General features: G+C 38.9%; 1 protein-coding gene across 3 annotated transcripts in view; it reads left to right on the forward strand.

Moving 5' to 3' along the window:
• The window catches only part of UNC13C (unc-13 homolog C), an 855,380-nt gene that overhangs the window by 649,783 nt on the left and 183,121 nt on the right, over positions 1 to 22,476 (forward strand). For all 3 annotated transcript variants that reach the window (XM_044925029.2, XM_044925027.2, XM_044925028.2), the window contains one exon: positions 76 to 161. In XM_044925029.2, the coding sequence (XP_044780964.2) occupies positions 76 to 161 (86 nt within the window). The remainder of the gene's footprint in view (positions 1 to 75; positions 162 to 22,476) is intronic.

Consider the following 22,476-nt stretch of genomic DNA (forward strand, 5'->3'; position numbering starts at 1 on the left):
GTAATATAAAGTGTATTCTTTTCTCAGTCACATGTTTTTTCTTTTTGATCTACTAATGTATGTGTTTGGTTTTAGGTTTCCTCAAGAGCTGAACATGGGAAAAATAAGTGCTGAAATTATGTGGACCCTTTTTGCTCAGGATATGAAATATGCACTAGAAGGTAATTACAAATATTTAAACTTATTAGAATATGCATTTTAGTTAAATTCTGATTTTGTGTTCTTGGTTTTAAATGTGAAGAATTGATGCATCAAAACATTGTTGTGATCAGTTTAGTTCTAAAACTTATTTCCACATTGTAGAAAGATAATGATCACAAAGTATTTAAAACTACTGAAGAGATACATATATTTTTAATCAAATGGTTTCAGTTGCAGAATAATAGTGAATATTTAATTTGTAGAATAAGGTTTAGATGCAGGAATATTTTACGGCATAAATCAGATCACGTCAAGAGGATGGATGAGTGATATTTGTTCAGATATTTGTCTTCATAGACTTAGAAATGGTATCTTAGAATGGGCAGGTTAAAATCTGGCCAAAGCTGGTACAAGGACAATGGCAGGACACTTCACCAGAAATTCCACTTTCAATATACACAAATCACAGAATGTAAAGCGAGGAAGATACAGCTCTCAGCTGAAAAACTGTACGCTTCTTTGAGCACCCAACATTGTGTTTAGAGGTGAAGAGAGAATGTTTAACCAGCCTGGGGTTCCTGCTCTCTAGGAACTTAAAATCTTGTAGAAAGTTTTCTTTGCACTTATTCAATGTATATTAAGGCCCTAGATGCTAAATACCCAGACTACACTCAGTATGGAAGATACAACAGTGAACAGGCTGGCCATGGTCCCTGCCCTCGACAATATTATGGAGGACAGCTGCAAATATGCAAACGGTCACCATGTGGGATAGTCAGGTGTTGGAGAAGACTCTTGAGAGTCCCTTGGACTGCAAGGAGATCCAACTAGTCCATCCTAAAGGAAATCAGTCCTGAGTATTCTTTGGAAAATTGGACTGATGCTGAAGCTGGAACTCCTAAACTTTGGCTACTTGATGTGAAGAACCAACTCATTTGAAAAGACCCTGATGCTGGGAAGGACTGAAGGCAGGAGGAGAAGGGAACAACAGAGGATGAGATCGTTGGATAGCATCACCAACTCCATGGACATGAGTTTGAGTGAACTCTGGGAGTTTGTGATGGACAGGGAAACCTGGTGTGCTGGAGTCCATTGGGTTGCAAAGAGTTGGACATGACTGAGCAACTGAACTGAAAGATGATGGGCTATCTAGAGGTGAAACTCTGAAGTCAGACTTGGGACAAGGGGTAAGGCAGGTTTTCTAGAGGAACCTCCTCTGAGGAAGTGTTATCTTGACAAAGAACTGAAGTTATATGTAGGAGTTCACTTTGGGAAGAGATGAACAGGAAGCATCTCTGTCTCTTTCTGGTCGAGGACAGTGCATTAGCAAGTAGAGTGAGCACAAGGTGTATTTGAGAAGAGAATTTAGCTGATTCTGTGAGCAAGAAGTAGCAAGAAATGAGGCTGGAGGAATTGCCAGGGACCAGCATGCAGTGCCTTTTGGGCCACAGTGAGGAGTTTAACTCTCTGCTAACAGAAATAAGAGCCCATAGAGAACTTCAGGAGGGACGTGTCCTATTCACATAGGCAACTAAGAACAGACATCAGCATGGCAGATAGATTGGTGGAGTTGGTGCTCACTGTGCTGCTGTTTTGTTGTTGTTATTTGTTTGTTTTTTAGTATTACTAAAATGTAAGCTTGCTACTAGGCCACACAGAGGAAACATACTGTACTTTTCCTTATTCAAAAAAAAAAGGTACACGATAGATTTTAATACCTGGTTTTCTGGTAAAATCTAATTAAATAAATTAGGGTTTATCCTTAAACTTACACCACAACTTGCTCAGAGATGCAAACTCCTTTTTCTGCAGTGAAGCATTCCTTCTCTATTGTATTAATCAATCCTGCTTTCTCTACCTCTGCCTCCTCTCAAACATATCCTTTTATACCACTCTGTTTTGGTTGTCTCTTTGGGACCCAAAATGCATCTTAAATCAGACAGTAACCACCAGTCCACTAGATCAGTAAGTTTCTTCAGATAGCATTTACTCCCCTAGTCCTGTCCCTGACACGTCACCACCCTCCTGACTGCCTATTCAGTTCAGTCCAGTCGCTCAGTCGTGTTGTACTCTTTGCGGCCCCATGGACTGCAGCACTTCAATGTAGAATTCTTAATCTCCCCTGTCAAACCCTGCTTATTTCCCTTGCCTCATGATTAAAACTACTGGCACCACCATTCATCCAGTTACTTAAATCAAATGCAAAGAATTATCATGGATTCCTTTACTTTCCTTACACACTTGAAGCTTATTCCTGCCTTCAGTCTTTTTTTGCCAGCTGGTCTAATGCCTGAATTTCTCTTCCCACCACTCTACTCCAGCAGCCCTGTGGGGCTCAATTTAATGGCATTTGCTCAGAATCTAAAGTCACCTCCATGAATAGCCTTATTTTAACCCTCTGCCTAGTAACTAATTACTATCCTATTTATTTAGTTACTTAGGCTTACTTTTTATCTATCTTCTGTACCACCATGTATATTTTTTTGTCTGTGATTTTTATCAACATATCTATATTGCCTAGAATGATATCTAGTAAATAGAACCTACTTAATCTCTATGTGTTGAGGCAATGAAGACTTTATCAGGTAATGCCAGCTCAGTGGAGTAGTGGGTAGGGGAAACTTCCATTTGTGATCGTTTTCTGTGTGATGTTGGGTATGTTCTGAGACGGCAACACCTTTGTGTTTCATTGTCCTCACCTACAAAATGAAAAGTTCACACTGAATCAGAGGCTGGGCAGTGGGCAGGGGGGATCCTGCCCACACTTCATAGGAACTTAACTCTTTGGAACTGTTCCACAGTGGCTCTGCCACCAGGGCATGTTTTGTTTGGGCAGGACCTCTATCTTTGCTTACATAACAACATTAGTGCAACTATTGCATATTTTATTTTACATTACCTTTGCTTTAAAAAAGTAAGTAGTGTCCATATGTGCGTGGATTTATCTCTGGGCTTTCTATTTAGTTCCATTGATCTATATTTCTGTCTTTGTGCCAGTACCATACTGTCTTGATGACTGTGGCTTTGTAGTAGAACCTGAAGTCAGGCAGGTTGATTCCTCCAGTTCCATTCTTCTTTCTCAAGATCGCTTTGGCTATTCGAGGTTTTTTGTGTTCCCATACAAATTATGAAATTATTTGTTCTAGCTCTGTGAAGAATACCATTGGTAGCTTGATAGGGATTGCATTGAATCTATAAATTGCCTTGGGTCGTATACTCATTTTCACTATATTGATTCTTCCAATCCATGAACATGGTATATTTCTCCATCTATTAGTGTCCTCTTTGATTTCTTTCACCAGTGTTTTATAGTTTTCTATGTATAGGTCTTTAGTTTCTTTAGGTAGATATATTCCTAAGTATTTTATTCTTTTTGTTGCAATGGTGAATGGAATTGTTTCCTTAATTTCTCTATTTTCTCATTATTAGTGTATAGGAATGCAAGGGATTTCTGTGTGTTGATTTTATATCCTGCAAGTTTACTATATTCATTGATTAGTTCTAGTAATTTTCTGGTGGAGTCTTTAGGGTTTTCTATGTAGAGGATCATGTCATCTGCAAACACTGAGAGTTTTACTTCTTCTTTTCCAGTTTGGATTCCTTTTATTTCTTTTTCTGCTCTGATTGCTGTGGCCAAAACTTCCAAAACTATGTTGAATAGTAATGGTGAAAGTGGGCACCCTTGTCTTGTTCCTGACTTTAGGGGAAATGCTTTCAATTTTTCACCATTGAGGATAACATTTGCTGTGGGTTTGTCATATATAGCTTTTATTATGTTGAGGTATGTTCCTTCTATTCCTGCTTTCTGGAGAGTTTTTATCATAAATGGATGTTGAATTTTGTCAAAGGCTTTCTCTGCATCTGTTGAGATAATCATATGGTTTTTATTTTTTAATTTGTTAATGTGGTGTATTACATTGATTGATTTGTGGATATTGAAGCATCCTTGCATCCCTGGGATAAAGCCCACTTGGTCATGGTGTATGATCTTTTTAATGTGTTGTTGGATTCTGATTGCTAGAATTTTGTTAAGGATTTTTGCATCTATGTTCATCAGTGATATTGGCCTGTAGTTATCTTTGACAAAGGAGGCAAGAATATACAATGGATTAAAGACACTCTCTTAAACAAGTGGTGCTGGGAAAACTGGTCAACCACTTGTAAAAGAAGGAAACTAGAGCACTTTCTAACACCATACACAAAAATAAACTCAAAATGGATTAAAGATCTAAACCTAAGACCAGAAACTATAAAACTCCTAGAGGAGAGCATAGGCAAAACACTCTCTGACATACACCACAGCAGGATTCTCTATAACCCACCTCCCAGAGTATTGGAAATAAAAGCAAAAATAAACAAATGGGACCTAATTAAACTTAAAAGCTTCTGCACAACAAAGGAAACTATAAGCAAGGTGAAAAGACAGCCTTCAGAATGGGAGAAAATAATAGGAAATGAAGCAACTGACAAACAACTAATCTCAAAAATATAGAAGCAACTCCTGCAGCTCAATTCCAGAAAAATAAACGACCCAATCAAAAAATGGGCCAAAGAACTAAATAGACATTTCTCCAAAGAAGACATACAGATGGCTAACAAACACATGAAAAGAAGCTCAACATCACTCATTATCAGAGAAATGCAAATCAAAACCACTATGAGGTACCATTTCACGCCAGTAAGAATGGCTGCAATCCAAAAGTCTACAAGCAATAAATGCTGAAGAGGGTGTGGAGAAAAGGGAACCCTCTTACACTGTTGGTGGGAATGCAAACTAGTACAGCCACTATGGAGAACAGTGTGGAGACACCTTAAAAAACTGGAAATAGAATTGCCTTATGATCCAGCAATCCCATTGCTGGGCATACACACTGAGGAAACCAGAATTGAAAGAGACACGTGTACCCCAGTGTTCATCGCAGCACTGTTTATAATAGCCAGGACATGGAAGCAACCTAGATGTCCATCAGCAGATGAATGGATAAGAAAGCTGTGGTACATATACACAATGGAGTATTACTCAGCCATTAAAAAGAATACATTTGAATGTTCTAATGAGGTGGATGAAACTGGAACCTATTATACAGAGTGAAGTAAGCCAGAAAGAAAAACACCAATACAGTATACTAACGCGTATATATGGAATTTAGAAAGATGGTAACAATAACCCTGTATACGAGACAGCAAAAGAGACATTGATGTATAGAACAGTCTTTTGGACTCTGTGGGAGAGGGAGAGGGTGGGATGATTTGGGAGAATAGCATTGAAATATGTATAATATCATATATGAAACGAGTCGCCAGTCCAGGTTCGATGCACAATACTGGATGCTAGGGGCTGATACACTGGGACGTCCCAGAGGGGTAGTATGGGGAGGGAGGAGGGTTCAGGATGGAGAACACATGTATACCTGTGATAGATTCATTTTGATATATGGCAAAACCAATACAATATTGTAAAGTTAAATAAAATAAAATAAAGTCAAAAACAAAACAAAACAAAAAAAAAGTAAGTAGTAATTTTAGTCAGTGAAGTAAAATATTTATGTTAGGAAAGTAAATCTCAAAAATTCAATGTTTACTTGAAACAACAATGAAATTAGGAATGCTACACATCAGATCAGATCAGATCAGCTGCTCAGTTGGGTCTGACTCTTTGCGACCCCGTGAATCGCAGCATGCCAGGCCTCCCTGTCCATCACCAACTCCCGGAGTTCACTCAGACTCACGTCCATCGAGTCAGTGATGCCATCCAGCCATCTCATCCTCTGTCATCCCCTTCTCCTCCTGCCCCCAATCCCTCCCAGCATCAGAGTCTTTTCCAATGAGTCAACTCTTTGCATGAGGTGGCCAAAGTACTGGAGTTTCAGCTTTAGCATCATTCCTTCCAAAGAAATCCCAGGGCTGATCTCCTTCAGAAGGGACTGGTTGGATCTCCTTGCAGTCCAAAGGACTCTCAAGAGTCTTCTCCAACACCACAGTTCAAAAGCATCAATTCTTTGGCACTCAGCGTTCTTCACAGTCCAACTCTCACATCCATACATGACCACTGGAAAAACCATAGCCTTGACTAGATGAACCTTTGTTGGCAAAGTAATGTCTCTGCTTTTGAATATGCTATCTAGGTTGGTCATAACTTTCCTTCCAAGGAGTAAGCGTCTTTTAATTTCATGGCTGCAGTCACCATCTGCAGTGATTTTGGAGCCCAGAAAAATAAAGTCTGACACTGTTTCCACTGTTTCCCCATCTATTTCCCATGAAGTGATGGGACCAGATGTCATGATCTTCGTTTTCTGAATGTTGAGCTTTAAGCCAACTTTTTCACTCTCCACTTTCACTTTCATCAAGAGGCTTTTTAGTTCCTCTTCACTTTCTGCCATAAGGGTGGTGTCATCTGCATATCTGAGGTTATTGATATTTCTCCTGGCAATCTTGATTCCAGCTTGTGTTTCTTCCAGTCCAGTGTTTCTCATGATGTACTGTGAATATAAGTTAAATAAGCAGGGTGACAATATACAGCCTTGACGTACTCCTTTTCCTATTTGGAACCAGTCTGTTGTTCCATGTCCAGTTCTAACTGTTGCTTCCTGACCTGCATATAGGTTTCTCAAGAGGCAGGTCAGGTGGTCTGGTATTCCCATCTCTTGAAGGATTTTCCACAGTTTATTGTGATCCACATAGTCAAAGGCTTTGGCATAGTCAATAAAGCAGAAATAGATGTTTTTCTGGAACTCTCTTGCTTTTTCCATGATCCAGCAGATGTTGACAATTTGGTCTCTGGTTCCTCTGCCTTTTCTAAAACCAGCTTGAACATCAGGAAGTTCACGGTTCACATATTGCTGAAGCCTGCCTTGGAGAATTTTGAGCATTATTTTACTAGCATGTGAGATGAGTGCAACTGTGTGGTAGTTTGAGTATTCTTTGGCATTGCCTTTCTTTGGGATTGGAATGAAAACTGACCTTTTCCAGTCCTCTGGCCACTGCTGAGTTTTCCAAATGTGCTGGCATATTGAGTGCAGCACTTTCACAGCATCATCTTTCAGGATTTGAAATAGCTCAACTGGAATTCTGTCACCTCCACTAGCTTTGTTTGTAGTGATGCTTTCCAAGGCCCACTTGACTTCACATTCCAGGATGTCTGGCTCTAGGTCAGTGATCACACCATCGTGATTATCTGGGTCGTGAAGCTCTTTTTCGTACAGTTCTTCTGTGTATTCTTGCCATCTCTTCTTAATATCTTCTGCTTCTGTTAGGTCCATACCATTTCTGTCCTTTATCGAGCCCATCTTTGCATTAAATGTTCCTTTGGTATCTCTGATTTTCTTGAAGAGATCCCTAGTCTTTCCCATTCTGTTGTTTTCCTCTATTTCTTTGCATTGATGGCTAAAGAAGGCTTTCTTATCTCTTCTTGCTATTCTTTGGAACTCTGCATTCAGATGTTTATATCTTTCCTTTTCTCCTTTTCTTTTTGCTTCTCTTCTTTTCACAGCTATTTGTAAGACCTCCCCAGACAGCCATTTTGCTTTTTTGCATTTCTTTTCTATGGAAATGGTTTTGATCCCTGTCTTCTGTACAATGTCACGAACCTCATTCCATAGTTCATCAGACACTCTATCTATCAGATCTAGGCCCTTAAATCTATTTCTCACTTCCACTGTATAAGCATAAGGGATTTGATTTAGGTCATACCTGAATGGTCTAGTGGTTTTCCCTACTCTCTTCAATTTAAGTCTGAATTTGGCAATAAGGAGTTCATGGTCTGAGCCACAGTCAGCTCCTGGTCTTGTTTTTGCTGACTGTATAGAGCTTCTCCATCTTTGGCTACAAAGAATATAATCAGTCTGATTTCGGTGTTGACCATCTGGTGATATCCATGTATAGAGTCTTCTCTTGTGTTGTTGGAAGAGGGTGTTTGTTATGACCAGTGCATTTTCTTGGCAAAACTCTATTAGTCTTTGCCCTGCTTCATTCCGTATTCCAAGGCCAAATTTGCCTGTTACTCCAGGTGTTTCTTGACTTCCTACTTTTGCATTCCAGTCCCCTATAATGAAAAGGACATCTTTTTGGGGTGTTAGTTCTACAAGGTCTTATAGGTCTTCATAGAACCGTCCAACTTTAGCTTCTTCAGTGTTACTGGTTGGGTCATAGACTTGCATTACTGTGATATTGAATGGTTTGCCTTGGAAACGAACAGAGATCATTCTGTCGTTTTTGAGATTGCATCCAAGTACTGCATTTCGGACTCTTTTGTTGACCATGTTGGCCACTCCATTTCTTCTGTGGGATTCCTGCCTGCAGTAGTAGATATAATGGTCATCTGAATAAATTCACCCATTCCAGTCCATTTCAGTTTGCTGATTCCTAGAATGTCGACATTCACTCTTGCCATCTCTTGTTTGACCACTTCCAATTTGCCTTGATTCATGGACTTGACATTCCAGGTTCCTATGCAATATTGCTCTTTACAGCATCGGACCTTGCTTCTATCACCAGTCACATCCACAGCTGGGTATTGTTTTTGCTTTGGCTCCATCCCTTCATTTTTTCTGGAGTTATTTCTCCACTGATCTCCAGTAGCATATTGGGCACCTACTGACCTGGGGAGTTTCTCTTTCAGTATCCTATCATTTTGCCTTTTCATACTGTTCATGGGGTTCTCAAGGCAAGAATACTGAAGTGGTTTGCCATTCCCTTCTCCAGTGAACCACATTCTGTCAGATCTCTCCACCATGACCCACCCATCTTGGGTTGCCCCATGGGCATGGCTTAGTTTCACTGAGTTAGACAAGGCTGTGGGCCAAGCACTGTAACTTTGAATGTTTATTGACTAGAGGTTATTCAATTCAGTTCAGTTGCTCAGTCGTGTCTGACTCTTTGCAACCCCATGAATCGCAGCACACCAGGCCTCCCTGTCCATCACCAACTCCCGGAGTTCACTCAGACTCATGTCCATCGAGCCAGTGATGCCATCCAGCCATCTCATCCTCTGTCGTCCCCTTCTCCTCCTGCCCCCAATCCCTCCCAGCATCGGAGTCTTTTCCAATGAGTCAAATCTTCACATGAAGTGGCCAAAGTATTGGATTTCAGCTTTAGCATCCTTTCTTCCAATGAACACCCAGGAGTGATCTTCTTTAGGATGGACTGGTTGGACCTCCTTGCAGTCCAAGGGACTCACAAGAGTCTTCTCCAGCACCACAGTTCAAAAGCAGCAATTCTTCGGCACTCAGCTTTCTTCACAGTCCAACTCTCACATCCATACATGACCACTGGAGAAACCACAGTCTTGACTAGATGGAGAGGTTAATAGTTTTGTACAAAAACAGTACCCCAAAATGCTGAGATTGTATTATTGAAAGTCAGATCCAAGGTCAATGGTAATTAGTAACCCTGTGGCTATCTTAGGGTTTTGGAGACAAGAATCTTTTTCTTAATGTATTTTTTTTGTTTGCTTGACTTTCTATTAGCTGCTGTATTGAGATTTAATTCACATCCCATACAGTCCATCTGCTTAAGGTGTCCAGTTCACTATTTTGCACATTCATACATATTCTAAGCAAGTCATGATGAATTGCAGTTCCTAGTTTATGTATTATATCTTCTTCCATCCCATATGAGAAGACTTTTGAGTGCAAAGATTATATTTGTTATCTTTGTATTCACTGGACCTTAATGGAAACTCAGTCTGTGTTAGCTTACTTGAATTTCAGATAAGACAACCCTATAAAAAGAACCTTGGAGACAAGGCTGAATACTTAGGTTCAAATTTAACATTTGTAGTATTGATAGTTGGAAAGAGATCTTAGCCTGGAAAACCTAGTTTCCAAAAGTTTTCTCACTCAAGAGCTACATCAGCTCTGGCAATTAATGTATAACCTCTCCAAACGTGAATTTTCCTTTCTAAAAGAGGTAATACGAGTTCCTAGGATAGGGTGAGGTTTATATCATACTTTAAGTGTTCTTTGCCAACTGGAAAGTAGTATGCTAATGGGAGGATACCATTATTATTATAATAAGGAATACAAATTTGTAAAAATCTCAAAATAGTCTTCTTTAGGGGTCATTTAAGGTTTAAAACTTCTGGCAGAGTGTTTACAAATCCATGCTTATCTGTTCCCTATCTCTCCCTCCTTCCCTTTCACCATTTCCGTCTATAGATAGCTTCTTATTGTGCCCTTTTAAAAAAATGTGACATAAATAATTATTGTTGGAGAAAATGAAGACTAGGACTACCTCACAGAGTAGAGGGCATACACTGAAAAACATTCTTCTGGCAGGCTTTCTCTACATGGTAATGTCTTACTCTCCCTATTTGCCTTATAGAATGTTGTTATAAAATTAATTTACTGTGGACGACTGTTTCAGGCTGTTGACCTAGAAAGATTCCATGTTGTTATATAATTTGAGCTACATAGTTTGTCTAATGATTAAAGCATCCGAGCTCACATTGTAAGTAACCTCGATGAAGTTAGGTCAACAGAGAAGAGTCAGTTAAAATTTATAGACTTCAGGCTTTTTGATGCAGCTTTTTGCTTTACTTCATAAACTCATCAGCCGCTACAAAAAGAATAATCTAATTTTAAAATGAAATGCGTTTTCTCCCAACTTTACTCAGTCTATATGAGACATCTTATTTTGTTTTCCTATTTAACATTAATCATTTATAAGTTTGATAAGCAGAAATTGATCATTATGGTGATAATTTGCTGAATAAGTCAGAGTAAATTATTTTACAGATCTTTTAAAAGATGTACTTTCTGGGAAAAAAGTAGTGTAGTAAGAAAAAAATGGAAGAAATATTGCATCAAATGAAATATTTGATGAAATATTTCATTTTATAATGAAATGAGTTGGTTTTGCAGTTCTTTTTTCTAAATAAGTTATTCTAAAGACTCTTATAATCTTTAGCTTGACTGGTAAAGTTCTAAGATTGCAATAAGTTAGATCTATATGTGAATTTTGTCTCCACTAGTTTCTATTTACTTATTATCTATAATTTTGGATAATTTATCACAGTAAGTCTCAGTTTCCATATTTTAACATTAGGGACAAAAATATCTACCTTATAAAGTTATTTTAAGGAGAAAGGAAGAAAGAGAGAGAGATTTGGGGGTGAGAAGGGGCTACTTCCCCAGTGTATAATAAATATTCAAATATTAGCCATTATCACACTCTTGAGGATTAGAATTTAGTAAACCAAAACTTGCAGATAATTTACAATACCACCAAAATGTCTAGATGCCTAAAAGTGACTGAAAGCTTTAATTGGGAATTCCAGTTGGCAGCTGACTGTGTATTTGTCATCTTGGTATGGGTAGAACTTGGTTGCCTGGCAATTCTTGTATCAGGGCAGTCCGGTTCAGGGCCCTAAATTGTTCAAACATATGTTGGTGTTTTCAAAGTCTTTATTAAAAGAAACCCTGCTAGTCACCGAGAGAGAAGCCAGATGGTGGATTGGGTCCACAAACATTCAGGTGGTTTCTAATTAGCAATTCTGTAGAAGAGTGCTTGGAATTCTTTAAGCACTACTTCTTCTTTTTTTTTTTTTTTTAATTTTATTTTTAAACTTTACATAATTGTATTAGTTTTGCCAAATATCAAAATGAATCCACCACAGGTATACATGTGTTCCCCATCCTGAACCCTCCTCCCTCCTCCCTCCCCATTCCATCCCTCTGGGTCGTCCCAGTGCACCAGCCCCAAGCATCCAGTATTGTGCATCGAACCTGGACTGGCAACTCATTTCATGCATGATATTTTACATGTTTCAATGCCATTCTCCCAAATCTTTCCACCCTCTCCCTCTCTCACAGAGTCCATAAGACGGTTCTATACATCAGTGTCTCTTTTGCTGTCTCGTACACAGGGTTATTGTTACCATCTTTCTAAATTCCATATATATGCGTTAGTATACTGTATTGGTGTTTTTCTTTCTGGCTTACTTCACTCTGTATAATAGGCTCCAGTTTCATCCACCTCATTAGCACTACTTCTTAAGTTGGGATTTGTGGCTGGGCTTTAAAATGTATCCTGAAATTACATCTACATGTAAGGGTGAGTGGGAGGGATGGGAGAGGGGTGTCTAAGTCATTTATCAATTTCTCAGATGAATCTTTGAATAGAAAGCTAATTATAAAAGTCATTGAAAATAAATTAGTTAAAAATGACTGTTTTACTTAATTAACTTAGGCAGAGATGGAATTAATTATGATATACAAAATACAATCATCTTTCACCTGGCCTTAGTAAAGTTTCCCAGTTCAGAGCTCCTCAAACTTTAATGTGTACACTAGTCCCTGAGATTGAGAAGGCAATGGCACCCCACTCCAGTACTCTTGCCTGGAAAATCCCATGGATGGAGGAGCCTGGTGGGCTGCAGTGCATGGGGTCGCTAAGAGTCGGACACAACTGAGCAACTTTTCACTTTTCCCTTTCATGCATTGGAGAAGGAAATGGCAACCCACTCCAGTGTTCTTGCCTGGAGAATCCCAGGGATGGGGGAGCCTGGTGGGCTGCCATCTATGGGGTCGCACATGAGTCAGACATGACTGAAGCGACTTAGCAGCAGCAGCAGTCCCTGAGAATCCTGTTAAAATGAAAGTTCTGATTAAGTAGACCTTTTGGGGGGCAGAGTGTCTCCATTTCCAACAAAATCTGAGATGATACCCAGGCAGCTGGTTAGTGTACCTCTCAACTAGTAGCAGCAAGGCTTCAACACTGGGCGGTGGGAGGATGATTGGCAGTATTAGTTCTGGACATTCCATCTTTTTATCACCAATTTTTCCTGCCTGCTGTTAGTTATCATGTTGGTTCTCACCAATGGGTGAAGGTTATCAGACTGCCTTTGTAATTTTTCTCTGTCTTATCATCTTAATAAGTACAATTGTGCTGTAAACTTTGCCCTAACTGGTTCCATGTACTGTCTTCTCTTGATGTGTGAATTTGAGTATTTGCATATTGAATATCTTTAGAATGTCTTACTCTCTTATTTTGGGGGGCCTTCACTCAAAAAAGTATAATTTTTTATTGCCCTTCACCCCAATACAGTTTCCAGCCCACCTTGTACATTGAAGAACATTGCCCTTGTCCTTGTAGGCACAGAACAATGAGAACACAAAATTGTAGTCACATCTCTCCTGGCCTCATTGGCCTTGGTTCTATTGAGAGAACTGATCTGTTGGCCCCTGAATTTCTGTAGCCTCCCTTAAAATATTCTTGTCCTTAACATCTTTCTGGTTTACCTCAGACCTAGTCTACCTCAAACTATTATTTCATACTTGTCATCTTTCTTATCTTCCTTTCAGCAATTTTCTTCTAATTTTCAAGTTTACTCTCACAAATCACTGGTTGTCAATTTATCTTGATCTTCATTTTTTTGGTGGAAAAGATTAGCTTCTGACTAATTTCCACAGTCAGTAAAATTTCCCTGAAAAAAAAAAGCTGATGGCTTTTATCTCCTCTTTCCTACTCTTAAGCTTCTTTAATGGTGTTGGAATGACAAAGATTAAAGCAATGCCTCTGTATTCTTCAAAGACTCTGGTTGGAGCCGAGATTGGTAGCACTTTGTAAAGGCTCTCCTGGGTCTCTTTTTATTACCATAGTAGATCTCAACCTGTTCGATGTCCTTTGCTGTTGCAACACTCCTCATAGGTACAGAAATCGCCATAAATATCAGAGATGTTGATGTTGCTCAACTAAGAAGAGATGACAGGTGGCTTTCCCTGTCCTATTGAGACTCTTCACTATTACTTTTGCCCAGAAACAGACAACTGTTGAATGACTCAAAGAAGTAGCACAATATTTATTGATAAAATATTAGCTTTTAATGGATAATGTCTTAAACCTGAATAAATTATATCCTATATTTCATATGACTAATAAGTTATTTTCCTTTACTGAAAACTGTTTTTGTTCAGATTAGGTAATTTGGCAATAGCTATAGTTCAACACTACTTTAGGATACTTCTACATTCCTGATGTTATTAAATAGCTTTATAAATGGTACTGGTCACAAAGAGTTGGACACAACTAAGCAAGGGAACTGAAACAGTACAATTGCTTCAGCTGAAAATTCAGTTCAGTTCAGTTGCTCAGTGATGTCATGCAACCCCATGGACTATAGAACGCAAGGCTTCTCTGTCCATTACCAGCTCCTGGAGCTTGCTCAAACTTATGTTCATCTAGTCAGTGATGGCATCCAACCATCTCACCCCCTGTCATCCCTGTCTCCTCCTGCCTTCAGTCCTTCCCAGCATTAGGGTCTTTTCCAATGAGTCAGCTCTTCACATCAGGTAACCAAAGTATTGAAGCTTCAGTTTCAGCATCAGTTCTTCCGATGAATATTCAGGAATGATTTTTTTTTAGGATTGACTAGTGAAAACTAGGACATCATAGTTGATCTCTTCTCTGAATCCTATTAGCAAATTTATAATAAAAGCTCTATATATGAGTGTCTTTTAAAATTTTTCTGAGATTCTTACTTCTGTTCTTGTTCAGATACATTATCTTCCCTGCTCCCACTTTCATGGTTATGATTCTTCCTTTGTAGATGCCTCCCAGACCACTGGAAAAGGTGCAAATTTCTTAGCATGGCTAATGCCCATTCCCTCCTCTCCTTTCTGTACCTGATTTCAGCCCTCATGCTTAATACTTTCCTCTATACACATACTGTATGCTCTAGCTACATGCAACTATTTAAAATTTCCCTGAAATCCTTCTATGTTTCTGCTTTAGGACATGTGCATGATGCGCCTCCCCCACCCCCCACCCCATCCCTTTTCAGGCTTGTTCTTACTTGCCATTCCCAGCAAAGACTCATGCATTCTTAAAAGTCCAAATCAGTCTTATGGACTCTGTTGGAGAGGGAGAGGGTGGGAAGATTTGGGAGAATGGCACTGAAACATGTGTAATATCATGTATGAAATGAGTTGCCAGTCCAGGTTTGATGCAGGATACTGGATGCTTGGGGCTAGTGCACTGGGACGACCTAGAGGGATGGTGTGGGGAGGAAGGAGGGAGGAGGGTTCAGGATGGGGAGCACATGTATACCTGTGGCGGATTCGTTTTGATGTTTGGCAAAACTAATACAGTGTTTGAGGTTTCAAAAATAAAATAAAATTAAAAAAAAAAAAGTCCAAATCAAACATTACTTCTGTCAAGTTTTCCCTGAGATTATTGGGGATAAGTACTCCTTAGTTATTTTCCCATTATACTTCCTACTTTACCATCTATCCTTATATTATATATTACAAATACTTCACCCACCATGCCCTGAGCTTTTATTTGTCTTTGTATGACTCTCCCTATTCTCCTTCCCATTCACTGACCCTTAATAAAAATGTTATGAATCAATGAATGCAGGCAGGAATATAAGCCTATGGCTATAAACAGACAAAAGCAAAGATATAGGTTCCATTCCCAAACTCTAATTTCCGGTCACAATTCAGCACAATCATACAACCTGATATAATCACTCATATAAAGGAGAAATATTTTCTAAGTATATTGTTGTTCAGTCGTTCAGTCATGTCTGACTCATTGCTACCCCATGGACTGCAGCATGCGAGGCCCCCCTGTCCTTCACCCTCTCCCAGAGCTTACACTCATGTCCATTGAGTCGGTTATGCCATCCAACCATCTCGTCCTCTGTTGTCCCCTTCTCTTCCTGCCTTCAATCTTTCTCAGCACCCGGGTCTTTTCCAATGAGTTGGCTCTTTGCATTCAGGTGGCTAGAGTATTGGAGCTTCAAGCTTCAACATCAGTCCTTCCAATGAATATTCAGGATTGATTTCCTTTAGGATTAACTGGTTTGATCTCCTTGCAGTCCAAGGGACTCTCGAGAGTCTTCTCCATCATCACAGTTCAAAAGCATCAATTCTTTGGTGCTCAGCATTCTTTATGGTCCAACTCTTAAATCCACACTGGACTACTGGAAACACCATAGCTTTGACTATATGGATCTTTGTCAACAAAGTAATGTCTCTGCTTTTTAATATGCTGTCTAGGTTTGTCATAGCTTTTCTTCCAAGGACCTAGCTTTTCTTTTAAGGACCTTTAAATTTCATGGCTGCAGTCACCATCTGCAATGATTTTGGAGCCCAAGAAAATATAGTCTGTGACTGTTTTCATTTTTTCCATCTAAGTATGTAGTCCCAATAATTATTTCCCCCACAGTTCTGGAAAGCTTTAGTACTCACACATGTGGAAAAAATCCTAAGTCCCTTTCATTTACCCACACAAACTGTGTCTCTGTGTGTGTGTGTGTGTGTGTGTGTGTTGCTCATGCCTTGTGTGTTGTAAGAGAAGTCAGGATTACAATGAAGTGCAGCTTTGCTTCCCTGACAAATTATGAAATACCTCTTTAATCACACTCTATTTATCAGTCCCCACGTGGTTTTCTACAACAACCCACTAATTTGTTTTGACATACCTTCACACAGAATTTCAAGTCTAGATTACTAGACAACAAATGAAAACAAAAACAAATAGTTACCGATTCTCAGTGCTCGTTATTGCAAAAAGATCAGTTCTGTTCATTCAAATTATGGTTCACATGAGTCTCACCATGAACTGAAATATTTCTGGATAGATGTATCAACTTAGATGTGGCAGTTTATTTGGGAAAGTCTATTATATTATATTATAGTATATTACATTACATTACATTTGCCCCACACCCCCCAAAAAAAATTTTAAAAAAAGGAAAAAAATGTATTTGCTGGTACATTTTAAGTTTTCCTGATTCCCTTGGCCAGTAGTTCTCAAAGTGTGGGTCCCAGACCAGCAAGCTTCAGTGTCATCTGGGAAAAATGTGAGAAATGAAAATTCTTGGATCCGCCCAGCACCTGTTTTTTCAGATTGAAGCCCAGCAGTCTGTTTTTTGTTTTTTTGTTTTAATAAGATCTCCAAGTGATTCTGATGCATGCTAAAGTTTAAGAACTTTTAATCCAGGAAATGCATAATCATCATGGCACCTTCTTCCATTGATGACCTGAACACACAATGATATTTTTAATTATAGTTGATTTACAATGTTGTATTAGTTTCAGGTATACGGCAAAGTGATTCAGTTACTTTGAATACATATATGTGTGTGTATTCAGATTCTTTTCCATTATAAGTTATTACTAGTTACTGAATATAGCTCTTGTGCTATACAATGTAGGTCCTTTTATTTATCTGTTTTATATATAGTAGTGTGTATCTGCTAATCCCAATCTATTCGGTTTTCCCTTTGGTAACCATAGGTTTGCTTTCTATGTCTGTGAGTCTATTTCTATCTTGTAAATATGTTTATTTATATATTTTTTGATTCTGCATGTAAGTGATTTTGTATGATATTTGTCTTTGACTTACCTCACTAAGTATGATAATTTCTTAGATATATAGTATTATCTATACCCATTTGTCTGTTGATGAGCATTTAGGTTGCTTCCATGTCTTGGCTATTGAATTATATAATACTGCTATGAACACTGGAGTATGTGTATCTTTTCAAATTAAAGTTTTTGTCTTTTCTGGATATATGTCCAGGAGTAGGATTGGTGGATTAGATGGCAACTCTATTTTTAGATTTTTTGAAGGAACCTCAATACTGTTTTCCGTAGTGGCTGCGCCAATTGACATCCCCCCCCCAAAGTGTAGAAAGACTCCCTTTTCTCCACCTCTCTCCAGTACTTGCTATTTGTAGACTTTTTTGATGGCCCTTCTGACTGATGAATGCACAGTGATTTTTGAAGATATTTAAGTAACTCAGAAGAATGTGCCTTATAATGAAAAGATAAAATGGAGAACTAGTATGGTTGCATCAACTATGTAACAACAAATTAGGAAAGAAAAACAAGTTCAAGGAGCAGACTGATTTGTTAATATCATTTTTTTTTTTTTTAGTTTTTAACTAAAGAGAAAGAAAAGACTTAAAATAATAAATTTTAAAAGAAGAGAATTTAATAGTAATTTTCAAGAAAATGAAGGGACAAAGGGAATGGACTGGGCCTAATTCATTAGCTTGAAACTCAGTGGGAATTACATGACAAGAAAGATATTGATGACTCAGCAGTGTGGGCATACAGTTCTTAGGTTAACCTAAGAAAAGTCCATGGCGTATTCAGTAACATAGAGGAAGTGAACCTCCATTACAAAGGAATGAAAAAGTCGCTTATTATGTTTAGTGTCCTAATAAAAAGAAAACCAGAAACATAAACCATTTATGTCAAGTCATTTTTCATTTTTTTGCCTTGGAGTCAAATTTCAACAGGGGCAAATAAATTTCCTATTGTGTTTACATCTTTCTTAAATAGAGAAAAACTCAATGCATTTTGAAACATTTAATGTTTTTTTGGTACCATAATCCTGCAAAAGCCAAATGTTATAGAAAGTGACTTTAACTGGGGATTTTGGTAAAGCTTTGCATAACAAAATTTCCCACATTTAACTATCCAGCATGCTTCATATATATTTTACAGAATTTTTTAATTAAGTAGAATGACCTTACCAGTGACAGTCTCAATTATGTGAAATTCTGAGCTCTCTAGGGAAGGGGACCATGTTGACAGTATTCAGTCCTCAACACATATCTGGGTCATTAGTCATTCAGTGAAAATCCAAAGTGCATGAAAACAGTGTGCATATGAATATGTGCTTAGGTTAACTATATAATTTAAAGTGATTTTCATCTATGTTAGTGCCAGGGACTGCACATTGCTAAAACTTTCTGTATGTTTCCAGTGCACTCTGTATTAAAGTGCATTATTCATTACTTGAATTGTCCATATTGGTATTTGGACAACAGCATGGTAAAGCTTCAGTTCATCAAGATCTCTTTCATCGTGTAAGCCTTTGAGAGTCAACCCGTAGCCAAAGGCTTTCCAACATATGACACTCTATTTCACATTAGCAAGCACAGCACACAAAGCATATGGTAAAACTCTACTTCTATGAGATAAAGTCAAATTTTATCCATCAAACAGATTTCACAGGCTGGTTAATACAAATCAGCTGACAAGCTATTCTCTAAGGTCTAAAACCTTTAGCTGCCATCTCCCATGGAATTTAATGGGTAAATAGAAATCATTGAGAATAAATGTTTAAAAAAAAAAAAAAAGGACAAGATCCAGGTAGACAGATGTATTATAGCTCCACCTTCCTCCACTTGTCTTATTCTTTCCTCTTACTCCCCACCTGTCTTGACCCCATCTTTATTATCCTCTCAAACATCTGGTACACTCAGAACTCTGCAGCAGATTGAATATACTAAGGTGTTTGGGACATCTTGCTTATCCCTTCCAAAAGAACTGAAATCAGAATAAGGAAGTAAAAGAATTAAAATTTAAAACTGGGAGGGGTAGGGTTGGCAAAATAAATGCTTACTCTGCTGAGCTGGAAGTGGGTACAAACAACAGGAAATAAAATGGAAACTAGACATGAAGCTTACCTGACTCTGCTTTTCACCTTCCAAATATGTTATTTCTCAGATACTTAGGGGTTTCTTGCCTCCTTTTCATCTTTACTTCGAAGGAAAGCATCAGTGTTCATTCAAATGACCTAAACTGGGGCACCCTGCGCCCTGCTCACACTTAGAATAAATGTATTTTGCAGTTTCTTCCTCTCTGGAAGTTCCCCCACACCCCGATCATTAGGCTGAAACTACTTGTTTTATATTTCTGGAGTAGACAGAGAGGGTAATCTATGTGGGTAATTAATCTAAAACATGTCTAAACTATTTGGCCTCTAAATAACAGGAAAGGAAAAATAGGTATTTGGGAGTATTTATAATGCTATTATTAATCTCACCCTGTAATCATCTACTAACTAGTCTTATAACTGATTTCAGTAAAAATTATTTAAAATATGCTGATCTGAGTACTGTATTGTGTTCATTAGATAGTTGTTGTTCAGTTCAGTTCAGACATGCAGTCATGTCTGACTCTTTGCTACCCCATGAACTGCAACATGCCAGGCTTCCCTGTCCATCACCAACTCCCGGAGCTTACTCAAACTCATGTCCATCAAGTCGGTAATGCCATCCAACCATCTCATCCTCTGTTGTCCCCTTCTCTTCCCGCCTTCAATTTTTCCAAGCATCAGGGTCTTTTAATATGAGTCAGATCTTCGAATCAGGTGTCCAAAGTATTGGAGTTTCAGCTTCAGCATCAGTCCTTCCAATGAATATTCTCAACTTTTTTCCTTTAGGATGGACTGGGTAGATCTGCTTGCAGTCCAAGGGACTCTCAAGAGTCTTCTCCAACACCACAGTTCAAACCCATCCATTCTTTGGCTGGGAAGTTAGACTTTGTCCCTTCTGCAATATCTTATTGATCGCACTGTTTAGCTATATTCAGTGTAGGAGGGGATGTGCAAGGCCATGAACTCCAGGAGGTAAGGGTCACTGGTGCCATTTTGAAGGCTGGCTTACTCACAGAGTTAGTATTTGCCTCTCTGATCATTTATTTATAATATTAGATATTTTTTACATTAGGACAGGCTTTTATTGTATTGATTTTTAAACAAAAGTTACAATCAATGGGGATAAAACCAACTTCTTCCTTTTACTGCTTTCCTTAAGCCCCTATCCCTACCACAAGAAAGAAGGTCAGCATGAACCACTTCTTGAGGTTTTTTGAAGACAAATTCATTTCCAAGATGCTAAGGCTCATGTTAGCTCTCTCTAGTTTCCAAGCTAAGCTCCTCAGGGGAGGGAAGTCTGCTTCCTTGAGATGAAATTAACCCCACACTCTCCAAGGCAGGCACTCATCTATCTCTTGCTCTCTTTTTATTACAGAGCAGTGATTTTCATCCCTGGCTGTAATTAGAATCACCTGGACTAGATTCTAGAATTAAAAAAAAAAAAAAAAAACCAGGTTTATAATCGTATTTAGCAATCATCTATTTAGCACTTACTAGGCCCTTCTTTTGGAGAAGGCAATGGCACCCCACTCCAGTACTCTTGCCTGGAAAATCCCATGGACGGAGGAGCCTGGAAGGCTGCAGTCCATGGGGTCGCTAGGAGTTGGACACAACTGAGCTACTTCACTTTCACTTTTCTCTTTCATGCATTGGAGAAGGAAATGGCAACCCACTCCAGTGTTCTTGCCTGGAGAATCCCAGGGACAGGGGAGCATGGTGGACTGCCGTCTATGGGGTCACACAGAGTTGGACACAACTGAAGCGACTTAGCAGCAGTAGCAGCAGGCCCTTCTTTGGAGAAGGCAATGGCAACCCACTCCAGTACTCTTGCCTGGGAAGTCCCACGGACGGCGGAGCCTGGTAGGCTGCAGTCCATGGGATGGCAAAGAGTCAGACGTGACTGAACGACTTCACTTTCACTTTTTACTTTCATGCATTGGAGAAGGAAATGGCAACCTATTCCAGCGTTCTTGCCTGGAGAATCCCAGGGATGGGGGAGCCTCGTGGGCTGCCGTCTAGGGGTCGCATAGAGTCGGACACAACTGAAGCGACTTAGCAGCAGTAGCAGCAGCAGGCCTTTCTTTAAAAATTATGCAAATATTAACTTATTTGAACTTCATAACAAGCCCATAAGGAAAGTGCTATTACTTTAGCTCCATTTTATACGTGAAGAAATTGAGGCACAGAGAGGTTAATTATTTTGCCCAAAGTCACACAGCAATTGAATAGAGGAGCCAAAACTTCAGGGAGTTCTAATATATATCCAGGATTGAATGCCACTACTCTTAACTAAGTTTTTTAAGGCTTTTGAGAATCTGATGAAATATGCCTGCTCCATTATCAGAAATATGCCCATAATATATACACATGGGCATATATGTAAAATATGTGTTTTCACAAAAATGTTAAATATTTTTAACATATATGTGAAAAATGCACATATATCCTTTCAGGGATATGTATGTAAATCCCCCACAGTAGTTTTGTTAGACTTTTCCCAGGGGCCCAAGAACCCCAGATTAAGAACCTTTTCTTGTTAGAGCACCTGTTTTCCGTGGACCAGTATGACCTGGCAAGTGCTTAGAACTGCAAATCCTTAGGCCCAAACCCTAAACTTACTGAATAAGAAATTCTGAGCATAAGGTTCAGCATTCCCTATTTTAACAAGACTTCCAAATGAATCTCATGTGTGCTAAAGTGTGAGAAAACACTGTTCGAGAAGGCTGGTGTGTGAAAGCAAATGATTAATCAATGACCCTAGCTTCATGGTTCTGTAAAGACATCTTACTGTTTTTTCTTCACGATTAGGCAGATAGAAATTTTCCTCTGTTAAAACTTGATTTCTTTGGTAACAATGATCACCAAAGGAAAGTCCACTACTGGTATTCATAAAGTACATGCAGTGCCTAGGTGCTCGGTCATGTCCGACTCTCT

Source organism: Bubalus bubalis, chromosome 11 (genome assembly GCF_019923935.1).
Source record: "Bubalus bubalis isolate 160015118507 breed Murrah chromosome 11, NDDB_SH_1, whole genome shotgun sequence".
NCBI lineage: Eukaryota > Metazoa > Chordata > Mammalia > Artiodactyla > Bovidae > Bubalus > Bubalus bubalis.